This window comes from Microtus pennsylvanicus, chromosome 2 (assembly GCF_037038515.1).
Source record: "Microtus pennsylvanicus isolate mMicPen1 chromosome 2, mMicPen1.hap1, whole genome shotgun sequence".
Classification (NCBI taxonomy): domain Eukaryota; kingdom Metazoa; phylum Chordata; class Mammalia; order Rodentia; family Cricetidae; genus Microtus; species Microtus pennsylvanicus.
This window is the reverse complement of record NC_134580.1, coordinates 29,018,196-29,037,495: the sequence shown is the minus strand read 5'-3', so window position 1 is coordinate 29,037,495 and position 19,300 is coordinate 29,018,196. Positions and strand designations below refer to the sequence as shown.

At 47.8% G+C, this 19,300-nt stretch overlaps 1 protein-coding gene across 2 annotated transcripts in view; it reads right to left on the bottom strand.

Moving 5' to 3' along the window:
• Dip2b (disco interacting protein 2 homolog B) overlaps positions 1-19,300 on the bottom strand; it is a 191,524-nt gene that overhangs the window by 10,316 nt on the left and 161,908 nt on the right. For both annotated transcript variants that reach the window (XM_075960651.1, XM_075960652.1), the window contains 9 exons: positions 15,650-15,771; positions 13,312-13,423; positions 10,177-10,286; positions 9,627-9,757; positions 7,564-7,732; positions 6,673-6,843; positions 5,794-5,855; positions 4,249-4,306; positions 1,032-1,106 (listed from right to left, as the gene is read on the bottom strand). In XM_075960651.1, the coding sequence (XP_075816766.1) occupies positions 1,032-1,106; positions 4,249-4,306; positions 5,794-5,855; positions 6,673-6,843; positions 7,564-7,732; positions 9,627-9,757; positions 10,177-10,286; positions 13,312-13,423; positions 15,650-15,771 (1,010 nt within the window). The remainder of the gene's footprint in view (positions 1-1,031; positions 1,107-4,248; positions 4,307-5,793; positions 5,856-6,672; positions 6,844-7,563; positions 7,733-9,626; positions 9,758-10,176; positions 10,287-13,311; positions 13,424-15,649; positions 15,772-19,300) is intronic.

The window sequence follows — 19,300 nt, the reverse complement described above, 5'->3', positions numbered from 1 at the left end:
TGTCTGCCTATATGCTGAAGGGCAGATCTCATTACAGATGGTGGTGAGCCACCATGTGGTTGCTGGGAATTGAACTCAGGACCTCTGGAAGAGCAGTTAGTGCTTTTAACCTCTGAACCATCTCTCCAGGCCTCAGATTTTCTTTTTAAATCTCATTTTCATATTAACAATGCAAGCACAACAGTGAGTAGCTGATATCTGCCAGCATGTACTTCCTGCCAGACTCTGTCAGCTCTGAGACAGTCACATCGTTATCTTTCTCACCATACAGGGAGAAAGAAAAGTCTAAAAAACGTCTGTAATTGAAATAACAAAACAAAACAAAAACCCAAAAAACAAAACCGAAGATGAGCAGTGGTGGCACACGCCTTTAATCCCAGCACTCGAGAGGCAGAGGCAGGTGGATCTCTGTGAGTTCAAGGCCAGCCTGGTCTACAAGAGCTAATTGCAGGACAGGCACCAAAAGCTACAGAGAAACCCTGTCTCAAAAAAACAAAACAACAACAACAACAAAATGTATACAGGGCTGGAGAGATGGCTCAGAGGTTAAGAGTACTGGCTGCTCTTCCAGAGGTCCTGAGTTCAATTCCCAGCAACCACATGGTGGCTCACAACCATCTGTAACAGATCTGGTGCCCTCTTCTGGTCTTCAGACAAAACATTGTATACATAATAAATAAATTATAAAAAAAATGTATACACATGGCTCCTGTTGGTTCCAACCCTTCACAGGTGGGAACAGGTAGCATTTGGCTGGTTTGCTTTTAGCTAAGGGGATGGTAGTGAACAAACCTGAGACTATTTCTACCCAGTCTTGATCATCAGCCTCTTCCTTTTGCCCCTTCCAGGAAAAATAGATATTCCCAATGGAGGGAGTAGAGTTCATTCAGTCTAGTTCTGTTTGCTTGTAGTGTGTGGTTCCTAAAATCTTTAAAATCTTGGCTACCGATATGAGGGTGAACATGAGATTCACACCTCCCTCTCCCAGGTGAGAGTCCTAACTTCAGAGTGAACATGAGATTCACACCTACCTCCCCCAGGTGAGAGTCTCCCACAGGTCCTTTGGTCTCAGGATTAACAATAACAACTTTTACTCCAGGTAAGATCTAAGAATCAAAGGAGAAAGACAAATGCTCAGTTCAGTCAAAGCTCCCAGCTCTGACTGTGCCTTCACTTACTGTCAAAAGCCTATCTAGCATGCCTGAGGACTGGCTTCAACCACCAGCCCCGCAAAATAACTAATGACCTCTAGGACCTGAGCCTTTACCTCTGGGACTAAAATGGCAGGAGCCGCCATTACTCAGGGTGCCCTGATGTGCTTTTCTGTTTGTCCCTGGTCAATATTCCTCATTTTGGTTGAGACCTAAGGACCAATAAGTTCCACTCTCCAACTTAAGCAGACGCAGACTGCCATCTCTTCAGAGGATGAAAAACTTCTGCCCAGGGTCACAACAGTGAGACTGGTACCCTTCTGGGTAAATCTTCTCCAAAGTTAAAACAGCAGGGGAGCCCAATTGGAGACCACACCATAGTCAATGGGGGCTACAGGCTGGGGAGCTGCAGAAGCGAGAACATAGAGAAGGACCCCATGCCCTCGCATCTCAAGAGACGTCACACTTCTATCTTCAGGAAGGAAAAGAAACTAAGTGCTGATGAGCAAAAGGCTCAGGCTTTCCAGAAGGTTTATCTGGGATCAGGACTGTGGCTCAGCAGTGAGCTGCTTGCTTAGTATGTACAAGGACCTAGCTGGGCAAAAAGACAGGTGGGCTGGCCAGCCGTTCTGGTCACCCGTCTCACCTTGTTGAAATTGTTGGGTTGGGTCTCTGAAGTCTGAGACTGGCTACCAGGGCGTAAATATCTAAAGCCAGGAGGAAGGGAATGAAAGGACAGTTCCCTGAGCCTCAGCCTGCCCTCATGACATGACATTCCTGAAGACTGTGCACCCAACTGCAGACATGGGGCAGTTAATGGCACAGTCCACACAAGCAGTTCACACAGCAGAAAAACTAAAGTCGGCTTCCTCTGGGGTGACATCTGCTGGATAGATTAAGTAAGATCTCCTTTGACTTTCTCTTCTATCTGTGCCTCACAATGTCTAGGAGGAAGCTTGAGAGGTTATCACAATCCTGTTCTCTGTCTGGACAGTGCAGGACAGAGGGACAATGTGGGTGGTGGAGATGCTGAGGGTGGGGATGAAGAGATGAGAACAGAGAGGATGGGGATGAAGTGGTGAGGACAGAGAGGATGGGGATGGAGAGGACAGGGATGAAGTGATGGGGATGGAGAGGACAGGGATGAAGTGATGGGGATGGAGAGGATGGGGATGGAGAGGACAGGGATGAAGTGATGGGGATGGAGAGGACAGGGATGAAGTGGTGAGGACGGAGAGGATGGGGATGGAGAGGACAGGGATGAAGTGATGGGGATGGAGAGGACAGGGATGAAGTGATGGGGATGGAGAGGACAGGGATGAAGTGATGGGGATGGAGAGGACAGGGATGAAGTGATGGGGATGGAGAGGACAGGGATGAAGTGGTGAGGACGGAGAGGATGGGGATGGAGAGGACAGGGATGAAGTGATGGGGATGGAGAGGACAGGGATGAAGTGGTGAGGACGGAGAGGATGGGGATGGAGAGGACAGGGATGAAGTGATGGGGATGGAGAGGACAGGGATGAAGTGGTGAGGACGGAGAGGACAGGGATGAAGTGATGAGGACGGAGAGGATGGGGATGAAGTGATGAGAACAGAGAGGATGGGGATGAAGTGGTGAGGACAGAGAGGATGGGGATGAAGTGGTGAGGACAGAGAGGATGGGGATGGAGAGGACAGGGATGAAGTGATGAGGACAGAGAGGATGAGGATGAAGTGGTGAGGACAGAGAGGATGGGGATGGAGAGGACAGGGATGAAGTGGTGAGGACAGAGAGGACGGGGATGAAGTGATGAGGACGGAGAGGACAGAGAGGATGAGGATGGAGAGGACAGAGAGGATGAGGACGGAGAGGACAGGGATGAAGTGATGAGGACAGAGAGGATGAGGATGGAGAGGACAGAGAGGATGAGGATGGAGAGGACAGGGATGAAGTGATGAGGACGGAGAGGACGGGGATGAAGTGATGAGGACAGAGAGGATGAGGACGGAGAAGACAGGGATGAAGTGATGAGGACGGAGAGGATGGGGATGGAGAGGACAGGGATGAAGTGATGAGGACGGAGAGGATGGGGATGGAGAGGACAGGGATGAAGTGATGAGGACGGAGAGGATGGGGATGGAGAGGACAGGGATGAAGTGATGAGGACGGAGAGGACAGGGATGAAGTGATGAGGACGGAGAGGATGGGGATGGAGAGGACAGGGATGAAGTGATGAGGACGGAGAGGATGGGGATGGAGAGGACAGGGATGAAGTGATGAGGACGGAGAGGATGGGGATGGAGAAGACAGGGATGAAGTGATGAGGACGGAGAGGACAGAGAGGATGAGGATGGAGAGGACAGGGATGAAGTGATGAGGACGGAGAGGACAGAGAGGATGAGGATGGAGAGGACAGGGATGAAGTGATGAGGACGGAGAGGACAGAGAGGATGAGGATGGAGAGGACAGGGATGAAGTGATGAGGACGGAGAGGACAGAGAGGATGAGGATGGAGAGGACAGGGATGAAGTGATGAGGACGGAGAGGACAGAGAGGATGAGGATGGAGAGGACAGGGATGAAGTGATGAGGACGGAGAGGACAGAGAGGATGAGGATGGAGAGGACAGGGATGAAGTGATGAGGACGGAGAGGACAGAGAGGATGAGGATGGAGAGGACAGGGATGAAGTGGTGAGGACGGAGAGGACAGGGATGAAGTGATGAGGACGGAGAGGACAGGGATGAAATGATGAGGAAGGAGAGGATGGGGATGAAGTGATGAAGTATGTTCCCTGCACTGGCACAGCTGCTCTGCTCCCCCACAGTCGGCACCTCCTGACTTGCCTTTCAACTTTGATGTTTATATAGAACTGACTTTTTTTTAGGTGCTGCTTATCTATGCACTTGTACACAACGAACACATTTCGCTGGTTTATCAGTAAGAATGGCAGGCCATGGGGTTTAAACAATATGGAGATGAGTACACATCTGTTTTCATGACCATGTACACTGAATGAAGCCATTCACTTAGATGAGACTGTGGAATTAACCTTAGGCTCTCCCTCAAGCTTCAGCCTACCCCCTCTCCCCCCAGCAGCTGGCAGAATAGAGTACCTTTCCAGACTCGGAGAGCAGGAGGCTCTGGGGGGCACCCCGTTCCACAAGTCGGACCCTGCAGAGAAACAGCAGTTAATGTATGCAGTCTTTCTAAAACTGGGTTCATCACTATGGTTGCCTCTGCAAGGCCTCTAAGTGGTACCATCTGTTCCCAGCAAAGCAGGGCTTGCTTACACTCTGCACTTTTTTGTTGTTGGGTTTTTTTTTTTTGGTGGTGTTGTTTTGTTTTTGTTTTTTGTTTTTTTGAGACAGGGTTTCTCTGTGTAACAGTCCTGCCTGGAACTAGCTCTGTAGACCAGGCTGGCCTCGAACTCACTGAGCTCCACCTGCCTCTGCCTCCCGAGTTTTAGAATTAAAGGTGTGCACCACCACCGCCCGACTCACTCTGCATTCTTGATGCTATATGTCAGACAGATTTTGGTGAGGGTATTAACAACATCCTGGCCCTATTTGCTACATTTCAGTAACAGCTCCCATCGCGACAACCACAAGAGTTTCAGGCATGGTGAAGTCTTTGGAGAAGAGAGGCAAATCTCTCCAGTGCAAGAATGCTGCATAAGCATGAGAACGTGAGTATCAGCCTCAGCATCATGTAAGAAGCCGAGTGTGCTGGGAAGTGGAGACCAGTGCCTCCATGGGGCTAGCCCGCTTAGCAGGATTGGTAAGCCACAGGTCTCAGAGAGAGAGCCTTATCTCACAAAACAAGGTGCATGTTCCTTGAGTAAATGAGTAACAAGACCTGGGGTTGTCTTCTGGCCTGCACAGACATACAGACACACGGACATACAGACACACATGCCTAATCACCATGGTGCAGCCTAATTTATACCTGGGTACACTAGGGACCAGCCACCAGCCTGGAGTGCAGTGGACTCAGTATCTTAGCAGTGTGCACTGTGAGACAGAGTTAAAATCTTCTGAGCTAGGGAGGAGCTGGCTTTACAACCCTGGAGTTAGACGCGGTGCTGTTTCAGAGACCCTGTCCTGCTACATTTATCATCGCTCTCATTTTTATTTTTAAACTGCAGAGCAAAGACATTTTTTTTTAAAATGTAGACAGAGACTTTCTGTATAGCTCTGGCTGTCCTGGAACTCTCTATGTAGACCAGGCTGGCATGAAACTCTCAGAGATCTGCCTGCCTCTGATTCAAGGCATGCACCACCATGCCCAGTTCCACAAAAGTATTTTTATATAGCTAGGAACGAAGATTACATTTTAATTACAGAACAAAGCAACAAGCCATGCCTGTAAAAATCTAGCAGAATGAGAGGCAGGAAGATGACTGTAAATCTGAGGCCATCTTAGGCTACCTAAGAAACTGGCATTTCAAACCCTATCCTACCCCTTTGAATGGAAACAAACAAAATAAAAATGAAAACAAAAACCCACCAAATGCCAATGAAGCTTTCATTTTATAAGAAAAATTCTACCATTTATTAATAATAGACATGAATACTTTCCCTTCCTCCACCAGCCCTGGAAATCCAGACACGAGGAAGATGGGGTGCTGACCCTGAGGCCGAGCCCTCTGCTCACTGTACCTGTCATGTCTCAGTGACTTCAGGTCTACATACACAGTAGTCGGATCAGGCCCCGAGGTTCCCTAAAGAAGAACAAACCAGCACATGTTTATTTAAGGCTAAGTGAGCAGCCTCTGTACCACATCTCACAGAAGCAAGGAGGCCCCTAAAACCTTCACTCTGGCAAAGCCAGAAGATGGGGAATCTTGGCCCTGGCATCCTTAGATGTCTCTGAAGCAATGGAACAATAGCAAATGCAGGGGGCTTTCCTGTGCAGGTGCAGGACTCAGAGTAGGGACGAGAGAAGCCACCATGCCAAAACAGATGGGAGCAAGGGACACAATGAGATTCCACAGCAAAGTATCGTGACACTTCCTGCAAGCCACTTGACCATGGTCACAGGAGCGCTCCAAGTCTTGGCCGCCTTCTTTCTCTCTTATCCTTGCACTCACCGACATCAGGAGCCTCCAAGCAGCATGAAATCAGACTGCTCTAGACCCACCAAGAACAACAGGGCAAAAGAATAGATGCAGGTTGATTTTTAAAAGGCAAAACATGTAGGAGACAGGAAAAAAAAGAAGGCTGCTATGTATTAGCTGGGCTTGGTGGCATACACCTTTAATCTGCACTCAAGAGGCAGAGACATGTGAAACTAGATCGCTGAGTTCAAGGCTGGCCTGGCCTACACAGAGAGTTCCAGGGCAGCCAGGGCTACACAGAGAAACCCTGTCTCGGGAAAAAAAAAAAAAGAGGCTGTATTCTGTATGTATACTGTATCTTAATTACTAAAATGCAGGCAGGACTTGGAGAAGTCCTGGAGCTCTTCACTCCAGGAGAAAGCATCACTCTGGAGCCTGCTGGCCTGCTTCACTAACAGCAAGAATGAGCTCACGGAGTCACCTGTAAACATATTGCTACGTTGACTCTGGAGCCGAACGTGGTGCTGACAGCTCGAGGGGACAGACCGATGTCTTTAAAGAGTTTGGAGAAGGACTGTTGCAGGGTGATGCGTGGTCGCTCCTCTGCGACCACCACACAGGTCCTGATGCAGGAGAGGTTGATCCCTCTGGTCTGGAAAAAACATGGTTAAGAAGATTCCTTTTTGCTCAGGAAAAGCCAAGAGCCCAGAAATGGAGAAAGGCAGCTTCAGAAAGGAAATGCTAAAACACCTTCCACAGTCAATTACCCCCGGACATCTGATGTGCTCTGTGCCTGCTGTGATAGGGCCAGGGTTGGGTAGAAAAGCACTAGTCATTGCCAAAACCCCACACTCAAGTTTTTCTTTCTATGGTAGTGTGTTTCTGGTCCTGCCCACTTTCCCTCACGTTTCTCCTCATTTATTAGGACCTTGGACACTAACTTTCTACCTCTTGTTTTAGTTCTTGGGGTCCTGTTTCTCTGTTAAAGAGAATTTAGTACTTGACTTCCTCACACATGGTCACTGGAAACACACATAAGCCCTTTTCTTTAGGGAGTACCCAACTTCAGTATTCTGAGGTTTTCATTTTACTAGGAAGAAAAAAAACTATCGGAGGTAAGTTTCCCATACTATTATATAAATCAATCCCCACCCCTCCACAAAGAATAAAATTAGGCTTTGAAAGAATGCATTAAATTAAGGAAAAGTAAAGTTAAACTCTCTGATCTTTACAAAATAGCTTCCCAGTCATCTGGCTAGAAAGAAGACAAAGGGCAGACAAGCTGGTCTGTCTACCTCCCTCTGCGCCAGCATTATAAGCCCTGGCCTTCATCAAGCCTCTTGGGACATCACTTGCTGGGGCTGCTCCTCACCTTTAGCACCTCCACTTGGTTCCCCAGCCCTTTAGTGCAGAGCTCCATCACGGAGTAGGAGCAGAAAGTGTCCCTTATCTTGTACTGGTTGACAGTGGCGAGCCAGAGGAAAAGGTTGTTCTCCAGCTCCAGAGGAGGAATCAAGACGGACTGGTGCCCGGAGTAGACACTGCAAAGAATAAGTGGAGAGCTGACTTGCGCTTACTCTCTGCACCAGCAGGGCAGAGGCAGCAGAGGACCACATTAGGGACAAGGCTGACCATTCATCCCGTTTCTGCACGACTTACAAGACATGTGACCACAAAAACAAAGTACGCTACGGTAGGACGATCCAAGAGCACAGGATAAAGACAACCACTCAAACTGAGAAAGTGGGGAGCACTCCAGATGAGTGTCTACAAGTGGGAAGGCAGAGGAAAAGCATGTAGGGTGTGCGTAACATTCCTGGAACAGACGCACAGGATGAGGCCAGGAAGGCTGAAGCAGTCGTGAAAGGTCTCACACCAAGTGCAGCTCTAAGCTGCTATGAAACCACCATGGCATAGGTTTTGGAGCTGGAGCCACTGAAGACTGGGAGACGGTTAGACGGGCTGCGGAGTCTGGGCAAGGGATGGCAACAGATGAATCCCAACAGTGCAGCAAGAGAAAACGAAAGGAATGTGGAGTCGCGGAGAAGATCTACAGCCACGACCTCTAACCTCTAAACTCAGTACCACCAAGAGTCCAGCAACACCAGAATTGGGGTCTGGATCAATCCAGTCTAGAAGACCTCATCAGCTTTTTCTTCCATGTACAATGGGTAATTTGCCAGGGTATAAAAATACAATAATCCCTCTAGCCCACAAAAGGAGACCTTGATCTCATGGTCAACCTTCCATTTTAATCTCCTGCTAGACTCACAGGATCAAGCCATCATACCTCGTTCTGTTGTTGTTTTGCTTCAGGACAGTTTCTCTGGGTAGCCCTGGCTGTCCTGGAACTAGCTCTTGTAGACTAGGCTACTCTCAAACTCACAGAGATCCACCTACATCTGCCTCCTGAGTGCCAGGATTAAAGGTGTGTGCCACCACTACCTGGCTATTTTATTTTATGTGCATGAGTACTTTGTTTGAATGTACATAAGTGTATCATGTGTGTGCTGTGGGAGTCAGAAGTGGCGCAGCTCTCTGAGAACTGGAGCCACAGAGTCTTTTACAAGAGTAGCAAGGGCTTTTAGCCATGGAGCCATCCTCCCCAGCCACTTCTTTTCCTTTTAGAGGTGTGGTCTTGTTATAAACCATGCTTGCCTTATGATTCTCCTGCCTTAGCCCCTAGAAATACAGGTAGACATTCTTGGTCTTGTTGAAATGTTCCAAGACCCAACAGTGACTTTACGGCATAGCTGGGTAATAGGACAACTGAACCAATGTGCATTGCATGTAACTGGCAGAGGAAGCTGAATATGACACCCACATTCTACTCTGGCCCCGTGGACAGCCACACCCCCAATGAAGACAGGGACACAGGAGAGACAGGCACTTGGAAACATTCTTGGCATCTCTACAGGAAGTGAAAATTCAGGCCTGAGATACGGTTTTCTGGCAGGCAGTGAAAAGAGCAGAGACTTGCCAGTCCTCAGGAAGTAATCTGGTCAAGGCAAACTGCTGCGTTCCAGCCACATGATGTCACTGCATCCCTCTATGCTCTTCCTGCCCAGCCTAGAGCACGTCCTGCTGTTGTCACTGCATCCCACCATGCCCTCCTGCCCAGCCTAGGGCACGTCCTGCTGTCAAATGTCAGACGTCACCTGGAAATCATCCTGCTATCTGGCATGGCTTCGACAACTAGGATTACAGGATGGGACAGAAAGCAGGCAACAGAACAGTGCCATGTTCCAGGAGGCAGAAAAATAGGTAGGGAGAATAAACAAGCAATCACACAAAACTAAACAAACACCAGAAATACAAAAGGTGCTCATATTTCAGAAACAGCAGCATTTTACTAAAGTTAACTAAACCGAGAAAAGGAAAGGGAGGAGGAGATGACCACAGCCCCAAACCCACAGGCAGGCTTCTCCATCCTACCTGCAGAGACACCAGAGTGCAAAGCCAAGTCCACAGTACGGGTCAAGACAGATGGCGATCTGCCGAGAGGAGTACAGCTCACACTGGAGTTTGATGGCTCTACAGAGAGCATTGACAGCAGAGTGGGACATCTGCAAAGCAAGGGACACACACGGGATGCAGTTGGCACCCCACAGGCACAGGAACTGCCCTGACCAGCTTTAGCCCCCAAACTCTCCATGTGACGTATGGATTCCACTGCTTCATAGCCTAGCCTAAGTACAAACTAAGAAGATGGGTTTCTACTCTGCAGCTGACACAGCCTCACGGGACCTGAACCGATGGCTGCACATAGACTTTACCTAGAGCTCTTACTATCTATAGCACGTGTACTCCGCCACAACACTTCACAGTGCAAATCCTTTCTCAGGAAGAGCCAGTGCTCAGATGTAAATATAGCCGGGACACTTGACCCTCCACCCACTGGCCTCTGGTGCAGCCGGCTGGCCTCCACAGCAGAGATCAGCTCACTGTGGCCTGGCATCTCACCAGCAGAGTGAGACCGCGTTACCTTTACGCCTGTAAGCATGCCAGTTGTGGAGACACTAAAATCAAGATATGCCAACATCTCAGGAGTGGGTGGTTTATACAGCTGAGGTAACCGTTTCCTGGGTAAGTCATCTGCAATGCAAAGAAGAAAGCTGATGTACAGCAGACGTGCCCGAACACAGAAACCATCGCTCTTTCACTGCTTCTAAGACGTGTGAAGGTCTCAACCTCCTGCGTCTAACCCAGCAGCTCACTATTGTCACCCTCAAATGCAAGCAGGAGCCGTGAGGCCACTAGGTAAAGGTTACCTGCAATGCCACAGCCATCAAATTCAATTGCAGATGTCCCAATGGTAACATCTTGGAAAAGGCAGAGTGCTGGTGTTCCATCCCAGAGGTCAACTATGTCACCAGCTCTGTGTCCCTGGGCTTACCTGACATCTCTTTTTCCTTTTCTTTAAAACAGATCTCCAAATATCTACCTTCAATGGTTACTGGAAATTTAACTCACATCAACCATGTAAATTTTTTTTTAAAGATTTGTTTATGTATACAGTGTTCTGCCTGCATGCATTTCTGCAGGCCAGAAGAGGGCACTAGACCTCATTACAGACAGTTGTGAGCTACCAAGTGGTTGCTGGGAATTGAACTCAGGAAGAGCAGTCAGTGCTTTTAACCACTGAGCCATCTCTCCAGCCTTAAAATTTTATGTTTATTTATTTTATGTGTATGTGTGTGACCCTAAGTGTATGTAGGAGTAACATATGCATGCAGGAGCCTCTTGAAGAAGTCGGAAGAGACAAGGATCCCACCGGAACAGGTGGCTGTGAGCTGCCACGTCAGCTGGGAATTGAACCTGGGACCTCTGCAAGAGCAGCCAGTACTCTAACCTCTGAGCCATTTAACTCCCACATGAAGCACTAAAATAACAATTGTGTATATACTCAAGATGCATTAATTATTTGTATGCTTTTTCCCATTAAAGCGTATCACAGATTAGTGTGTCACATTAGTCATGCACAGTGTGACGGTGTTGACTGTTAACCTGACAGGAGCTGGAATCACCTGGAGACAGCCTCTAGGCACATACATGGGGGCATTATTTGTATCAGATTAACCTTGGCCTCGAACTCGCAGAGTTCTGCCAGTCTCTGCATCCCAAGTGCTGTGATTAAAGGTGTGTGTGGCCACCACTGCTGGGCATAGGATAATCTTGATTAGGGTAACTGAGCTCAGATATGGTGCCTATTGGAGAATGACACCGTATGTGAGTTTGGTTCCTGAACCACATAAAAAGGAAAAGGCTAGGCATAGGCGATCATTTGTTGCTCTCTTCCTCCCAAGCCCCTGCTGCCTGGACTCCCCACCAAGACACACTGCACCTTGAGCTGTGAGCAGAACCACCCTTTCATTCCTTACGTTGTTTCTGCATAATATTTTACCACAGCTACTTAAGAAGTCAGACAGCTCCCTCCTCTAGAATTTGGAATTCTTTTCTTCCACTCATTTAAAACACCTACAATTGCCTGACATGCACAGAGCCCCGAGCAGGGCTCACTTCCGGGACTCCAGAAAACTAGATATGGTAGGATAGCTTGCCCTTATCCCAGATTTTAAAGTCAAAACCAAGAATATCAAGATGTCCCTAGCTCAACTATGCCCCTTGGTGGTCCTTTGGTTTCTGGATTAAGAAACCATGGTGAATTTTAAATCTCCACGTCACTGGGTGGCTATCTCTGGTTATGTGTTACCACTAGGGCCCCACACTACTGCTGGACATTATACCAAGCTCTACGTGCCTCACTTTATATTATTGTCCAACCTGGAGAGGACTCTCAAGAGCAGCAGCAGTATTTAAGCCCTGTCTAAGTGTAGAATCCCCACTCTTCCTGTTCCACCAGTCCTCCAGCTATTCCCATATCTGAATCTGATTGAATATCACTAAAATTCATGTACAATCTTTTTTTCCCCCATTTTTCAAGACAGAGTTTCTCTGTATAACAGCCCTGGCTGTCCTGGAACTCACTTGTTGGCCTCAAACTCACAGAAATCCTCCTGTCTCCACCTCCCAAGTGCTTGGATTAAAGGCATCTGCCACCACTGCCCAATTAAATAAAGTCTCTGTGTGTAATAGTCCTGGTTGTCCTGGAACTAGTTCTTGTAGACCAGGCTGGCCTTGAACTCACAGAGATCTGCCTGCCACTGCCTCCCGAGTGCTGGGATTAAAGGCATGTGCCACCAATGCCTGGCTAACATTCTGGTTTTCATATCATAACACATTGGATAATTTGATATTTTGGGGTACAGCAACAGTATTTTAGAATGGGGTTACATAGCAATTTATGAAGCTCAAGATAGAGCCCAGGTCTTCTAACTTCTAGTCCCTTGTTTAAATTACAACACATCTACAAGTCAAGGGTCAGACTGTCTTAATAGTGTGTGTGTGTGTGTGTGTGTGTGTCTGTCTGTCTGTCTGTCTGTCTGTCTGTCTATGTGCCACTGGAGGCCAGAGGTCAACCTTGGGTGTCATTTCTCAGGAGTCCTCTCCCTTGTTTTTCTGAGACAGGGTCTCTCTCTCTCTCTCTCACTAGGACCTGGGGCTTCCCACTTAGGCTAGACTGGCCAGCAAGCTCTAGGGTCCTGTCTCCAGACCTCTGTGCCCAGCTGTTTATGTGGTTCCTGGACATCAAAGGGAGCTCATCACTCTTCCACAACTACCAACTGAACTACCTCTCCAGCCCGTCTCATGTATCTGGAGAGAAAATATAACCAGATACAGATACCTTCGGAGGGTGCCAATGCAATGCCGAAACACCATTTGCCTTCCCCCTACCCACCCCGAGACAGGGTCTTATGCTGTGGCAAGGCCTGGGCTTGAATTAATAATCCCCCTGCCTCAGTCTGTAGAGTCCTGAGATTATAGACATAGCAATCACATCCAACAAGATACTTTGTTTGGCGAGCACTTAGCATATGATGGGCTGGTTCTTGGACGTGGCTTTACGTGGTGTCCACCATGTTGGTAGTACACACGGGGTATCTGGCTTTGCTCCGTGAGCAGACAATGAAGGTGTCACAACACCAAAGCTGTGCAAACGTGTGAGATTCTAGGAAACCTCTGGTAGTGAATGGTAGCAGCTCTGGACAACTCCTTTCACCTGTGTCAATGATAGTTGGCCAGGTTTTCACATCCACAGCTGCGGCTGCCTCTCGAGACTTCAGCAACCTCATCAGAGTCTGAGTGGTGAGAATACACGCTGCTTTGCTGACCTAGAAACAAAGCGACAGCAGTAAATACCAGAAGGCTTAGCGCTGGCCGCTGCTGGAAGTGGCTTGCTCACCATATCAGCCAGGGTTGTTTCATTCTTTTCCTCTTGTGTTTTTATTTCTGAAAATGTGGCATGCTTAATTCTCCCAGGCATTTTTAACAGGGGCTGCTGCCTACACTGGCCATACTCTCAGGAAGGACGCTGCAATCCTAATCTTCGTAAAGACCTAATAAACCAAGACATGGACTCTGTAGTGCTTAGGGAATGGGAGGAGATAGTGGGCACCCCCGGAACTGGTGTGTGCCATCTAGACCTACGGTGCACACCAATCTGGCCATGGATCCAGACTGAAGTGCCCAGACAAACGGGCTCTGTTCAGCTATGCAGGAAGAGCAAAACGACCTACTTTCACCCACAAAGTGCGTCAGCAGAAAGAAACTCCCAGCGCTTCCCCGGGCCTCTCTGTATGAGCTAACAAGGACATTTTTGCTGAATTAAAATGTAATGAAATCATCTGTGATGAGCGTGGCTCTATGCTGTGGCTGAAGCTGCTGACACAGCAGCAGCTCTTGGAGAAACAAATGCCAGTCAGTGCGCTGGCCCAGGCTGCCTTCTGTTAAAGGTCTCAGAATATGACACAATAGAGATTTATTCAATTTCAATTCTCATATATTGTAAAACTTTCTATCAACCCTAGGACAAAATTCAGGGCATTGTTTGTTCTGGTGTTGCTAAGGCTTAACAAGCTCTCAACCACTGAGCCATATCCTGGCCCTGCACAGCTTTTTAAAAGTTCCATCTTTATTTTTTTTCTTGAAACTCCATATTCCCTGTATCTAATCTCCCTCCCAGTTTCATGCCCTTTCTATAATTTCTCATTAATTAATTATCCCCCCCCCCCAAGACAGGGTTTCTCTACAGCTTTGGAGCCTGTCCTGCAATTAGCTCTTGTAGCTGGCCTTGATCTCACAGAGACCCGCCTTCCTCTGCCTCCCGAGTGCTGGGATTAAAGGCGTGCGCCACCAGCGCCCGGCTGATTAACTTCCTTCTAAGCTACTGGGTCCAGCTAGCGCTGCCCTTCTGCACACAGCACGGGACGCGGGAACCTACCAGTGGCCACACCCCTAAGGAAAACCCCTGGGACGCAGGAACCTATCAGTGGCCACACCCCTAAGGAAAACCCCTGGGACAGGGGAACCTATCAGTGGCCACACTCCTAAGGAAAAGCGCTGGGACGCGGGAACCTATCAGTGGCCACACCCCTAAGGAAAACCACTGGGACGCGGGAACCTATCAGTGGCCACACTCCTAAGGAAAACCACTGGGATGCGGGAACCTATCAGTGGCCACACTCCTAAGGAAAAGCACTGGGAGCCGGGCGGTGGTGGCGCACGCCTTTAATCCCAGCACTTGGGAGGCAGAGGCAGGCGGATCTCTGTGAGTTCGAGACCAGCCTGGTCTACAAAGCTAGTTCCAGGACAGGCTCCAAAGCCACAGAGAAACCCTGTCTCGAAAAACAAAAAAACAAGGAAAAGCACTGGGACGCGGGAACCTATCAGTGGCCACACTCCTAAGGAAAAGCACTGGGACGGGGGAACCTATCAGTGGCCACACCCCTAAGGAAAAGCAACTTCCATTCCTCTAGCAGCTGTCAACTTCTCAGCTGGGGTGGAGCCCAGGGAGCCCTTCCCCCGACGTACCTTTTAAGGCTAAATATACAAAATTAACCCAAAGTGACCTGACTGGGAGGACTTGACATGCAAAATTACACTGGTTCTTGTGCAGTAAAAACAAGTCAGCCAGATCATCCCTTGTTTTGAGAAGGGAGGAGGGCGAGCTTTATGGGAAATCACTCAGCCCTGCTCTACTCTACCGACAGGCACCATCCCAACCCTCGCCCATCGCTCTCCCATTCACTGAACGATCATCGCCACTTTGGCCAGAAAAGGGAACAGCTGTTAGTCTGGTTTTGTTTGCCTGTTTATTTCTTTGTTTTGGACATAGACTCTCTACAAAGCCCAGGTTAGCCTACAACTCTCATTTGTACATCTACCTCCTGAGTGCTGGGACCACAGACACACACCACACCACACCACACCAAGCTGGGAGACTTCTTAGGAGAAAAATGTGACAACTTGGCACTACATAGCAGGAAGTTACCGGGGTTCTTAGCTGTCTGAAAGTGACTCTATGAAATGGGGCAGACACAGAAACAGAAGGAACTTACGTCAACGATCATGCGCACCGTGGGCAATGTGGCGGTGAGGTTCTGAGCATGGGGGGGGCGCACAGTCACAGGTACACACCCCGCGTACAGGCAGCCATAGAATGCAGCTATTAACTCGATGCCTGCAAGACAGGGGGCACTGTCAGGGGAATCATTTAGCCACTGCTACCGCAAGAAACTGAATCCAGAGTCTCCAGTCATGTGACAGGTGTGAGAGCTAGTTCTTCATCTGGTGTTGAGTTTGTTTTGTTTTTGTTTTTTCAAGACAGGGTTTCTTTGTATAACAGTCCTGAATGTTCTAGAACTCTCTCTGTAGATCCGCCTGCCTCTGCCTCACAACTAGTGGGATTAAAGGCCACCGCTACTCAGCTTCATTTGGTGTTGACACAGTCTCTCAAACACTGAAATTACAGGCGAGCATCACCATACCTGGCTCATGTGCATTATTTGACCACAATTCAAACAAAACCCTGACAGAATAAATTCCAATAATTAAGAAAAATAGTAAGTCGGCATTGCTGGGCAATGGTGGCGCACACTTTTAATGCCAGCACTCCTGGAGATAGAGGCAGGTAGATCTCTGTGAGTTCAAAGCCAGCCTGGTCTACAGAGTGAGTTCCAGGACAGGCTCCAAAGCTACAGAGAAACCTGTCTTGAAAAAAAATTCAAACAAACAAAAAAAGCAGTGAGAAAGATTGGGGACCAGAGAACACATCTACATTTGCCCTCTGTATGTGTGCACTTGCAGAGGCCACTGGAAGTCACCATGTTATTCCTGTGTGACAAGGTCTCTTGCTGACTAAAAAGTCTGGCATGGTGGCTCACACTTGGTATTTGAGAGGTTGAGGCAGGCATATTGCCAAGGGTTCAAGATCAGCCTGGACTACATAGTGATAGTTAAAGGCCAATCTGATTATCTTTAAAACAACAACAACACAACAATAAATAAATAAATAAAGAAGGAAGCATAGGAAACAATTTAAACTATATAAAGAGGCCCAGGAAACAAGGAAGGAATATATATATATATATATATATATATATATATATATATATATATATATATATATATATATATATATATACACACACACACACACACACAAATATATTTGGGTGGTCCAGCAATGGAACCCAGAGCTGTGACAGGGCTAACAAGTGTCATGCCTCTGAGTACATCCTCAAGGTGAGACGTGAGCTCTTAGAAGATGTTTATTTTCTATTACTTGGGAAAAATGGCTGCAGAAATCAAGGATTTTAACTAAGGAAATAAGGACAGGGAGGAACTGTCAAGCTTTCCTTGCACAAAGGCTGTTGCAAGAAAAGCAACTGGAAGGCCTTTTTTGTTTTTTTAATTTTTTCGAGACAGGGTTTCTCTGTAGCTTTGGAGCCTGTCCTGGAACTAGCTCTTGTAGACCTGGCTGGCCTTGAACTCCCAGAGATCCGCCTGCCTCTGCCTCCTGAGTGCTGGGCTTAAAGGCGTGCGCCACCACCGCCTGCAGCCTGGGGGCCTCAGGAAGTGCTGGGGACCTGCCACCTCGTTAAGGACAGATGGATGGAAGAGAACTTCATGCAAACACACAGGACACATCCCTCCTAGAGCAGACGGTCTTCTAGGCATTCTTATTAGTGTTCACACAAATGAACAGCGTAGAAAGAACAGAAAAAGTGGAGGAGAGGGAGAAAAGACCAGGACACGGTGAAATGGAGCACTGGGAACAGAGTCCCGATGAAGCCTAGGTGAGGGGACAGAAGGGACACAGAAGGGGAATGCAAATATCTTTGTTTTTCTTGTGTTAATCTTTCAATTCAAATATTTCACTTAGAGCCCGGCAGTGGTGGAGCCTTTCTCAGCAGTCAGGAGTTAGAGAAAGGCGGATCTCTGTGAGTTCAAGGCCAGCATGGTCTACAGTTCCAGGAGACTCCAGAGCTACAGAGAGAACCCCAGTCTGTGAACATACCCCACCCCTCCCCAAAATTTTTTTCCCTTAGGATTCTGACTATTTGGGCTAGTGAGACGGCTCAGCGGGCAAGAGCGCATGCTATGCACACCTCTGTCCTGGGCTGACACTAGTATGTGCACACGCAGGGAGAGGTCAGAGACTGGAGATGGCTGTCCTCCTCCATTGTGCTCTACCTTTTCAAAACTTTTGTGTGTGGGCTGGTGAGATGGCTCAGTGGTTAAGAGCATTGCTTTTGTGTGTGGGCTGGTGAGATGGCTCAGTGGTTAAGAGCATTGCCTGCTCTTCCAAAGGTCCTGAGTTCAATTCCCAGCAACCACATGGTGGCTCACGACCATCTGGAATGAGGTCTGGTGCCCTCTTCTGGCCTGCACACATACATACATACATACAGAATATTGTATACATAATAAATAAATAAATAAATATATATATATAAAAAAAAAAGCTTTTGTGTGTGCATGTGTGTTGGGGAGAGCTGTTTGTGTTGAATGCTCCGAGATGACCAATAGAGTCCGACCTCGGTTCAGAGAGCGGAGTCCACATTCAGCTGGCTGAGATGGACCAAAGAGTTTCCTGGAAGACTCAGAGGGAGATAGAAGGGCACAAGGGGAGGAATAGGAGTGGGAAGCGGAGAGGAGGAAAATAGTGCTTCAGTTGTTCCGTAGATCTCTCGTTTAGTCCCTAATATTCACCCCCAAGTTTTATTTTTTAATAAAACAATAAAAAGAATCACAACATCTGGCATTCCATTTTGCACCATATGTAGCAGGCTTTCTTGGACTGCCAGCCCCCAAATCATGACCCAGAGACTTATTATTAATTATGAAAACTCAGCCTTAGCTTAGGCTTGTTTCTAACTAGCTCTTATAACTTAAATTAACCAATTTCTACTAATCTACGTGCTGCCATGTGGCTCGTGACTTTTACTTTCCACTCTGGGTTCTCGTGTCTCTCCCACACTTCAATTCACCTTCTCTTCCTCTCTCTGCCCACAAGTCCCGCCTATTCTCTTCTGTCTAGCTATCAGCCATTCAGCTATTTCTTCTTTCTTTTTTAATTTTTCGAGACAGGGTTTCTCTGTAGCTTTGTAGCCTGTCCTGGAACTAGTTCTTGTAGACCAGGCTGACCTCGAACTCACAGAGATCCACCTGCCTCTGCCTCCTGAGTGCTGAGATTAAAGGAGTGTACCACTACCATCCAACAATTCGGCTATTTATTAAACCAATTAGAAGGTGTCTTGGAAAAGACACATCTTCACATTGTACAAAATGATTATTCACAAGATGTGTGTCTGTGTCTAAGCATGTACTTGTGCATGTGTGTGTCTGTATCTAAGCATGTACCTGTATATGTGGATGTCTGTGTCTAAGCATGTACTTGTGCGTGTGTGTCTGTGTCTAAGCATGTGCCTGTGTATGTGTATGTCTGTGTCTAAGCTTGTGTATGTCTGTGTCTAAGCATGTACTTGTGCGTGTGTGTCTGTGTCTAAGCATGTGCCTGTGTATGTGAGTGTCTATGTCTAAGCATGTACTTGTGCATGTGTGTCTGTGTCTAAGCATGTACCTGTGCACGTGTGTTTGTGTCTAAGCATGTACCTGTGTATGTGGATGTCTGTGTCTAAGCATGTACCTGTGCATGTGTGTGTCTAAGCATGTACCTGTGTATGTGAGTATCTGTGTCTAAGCAT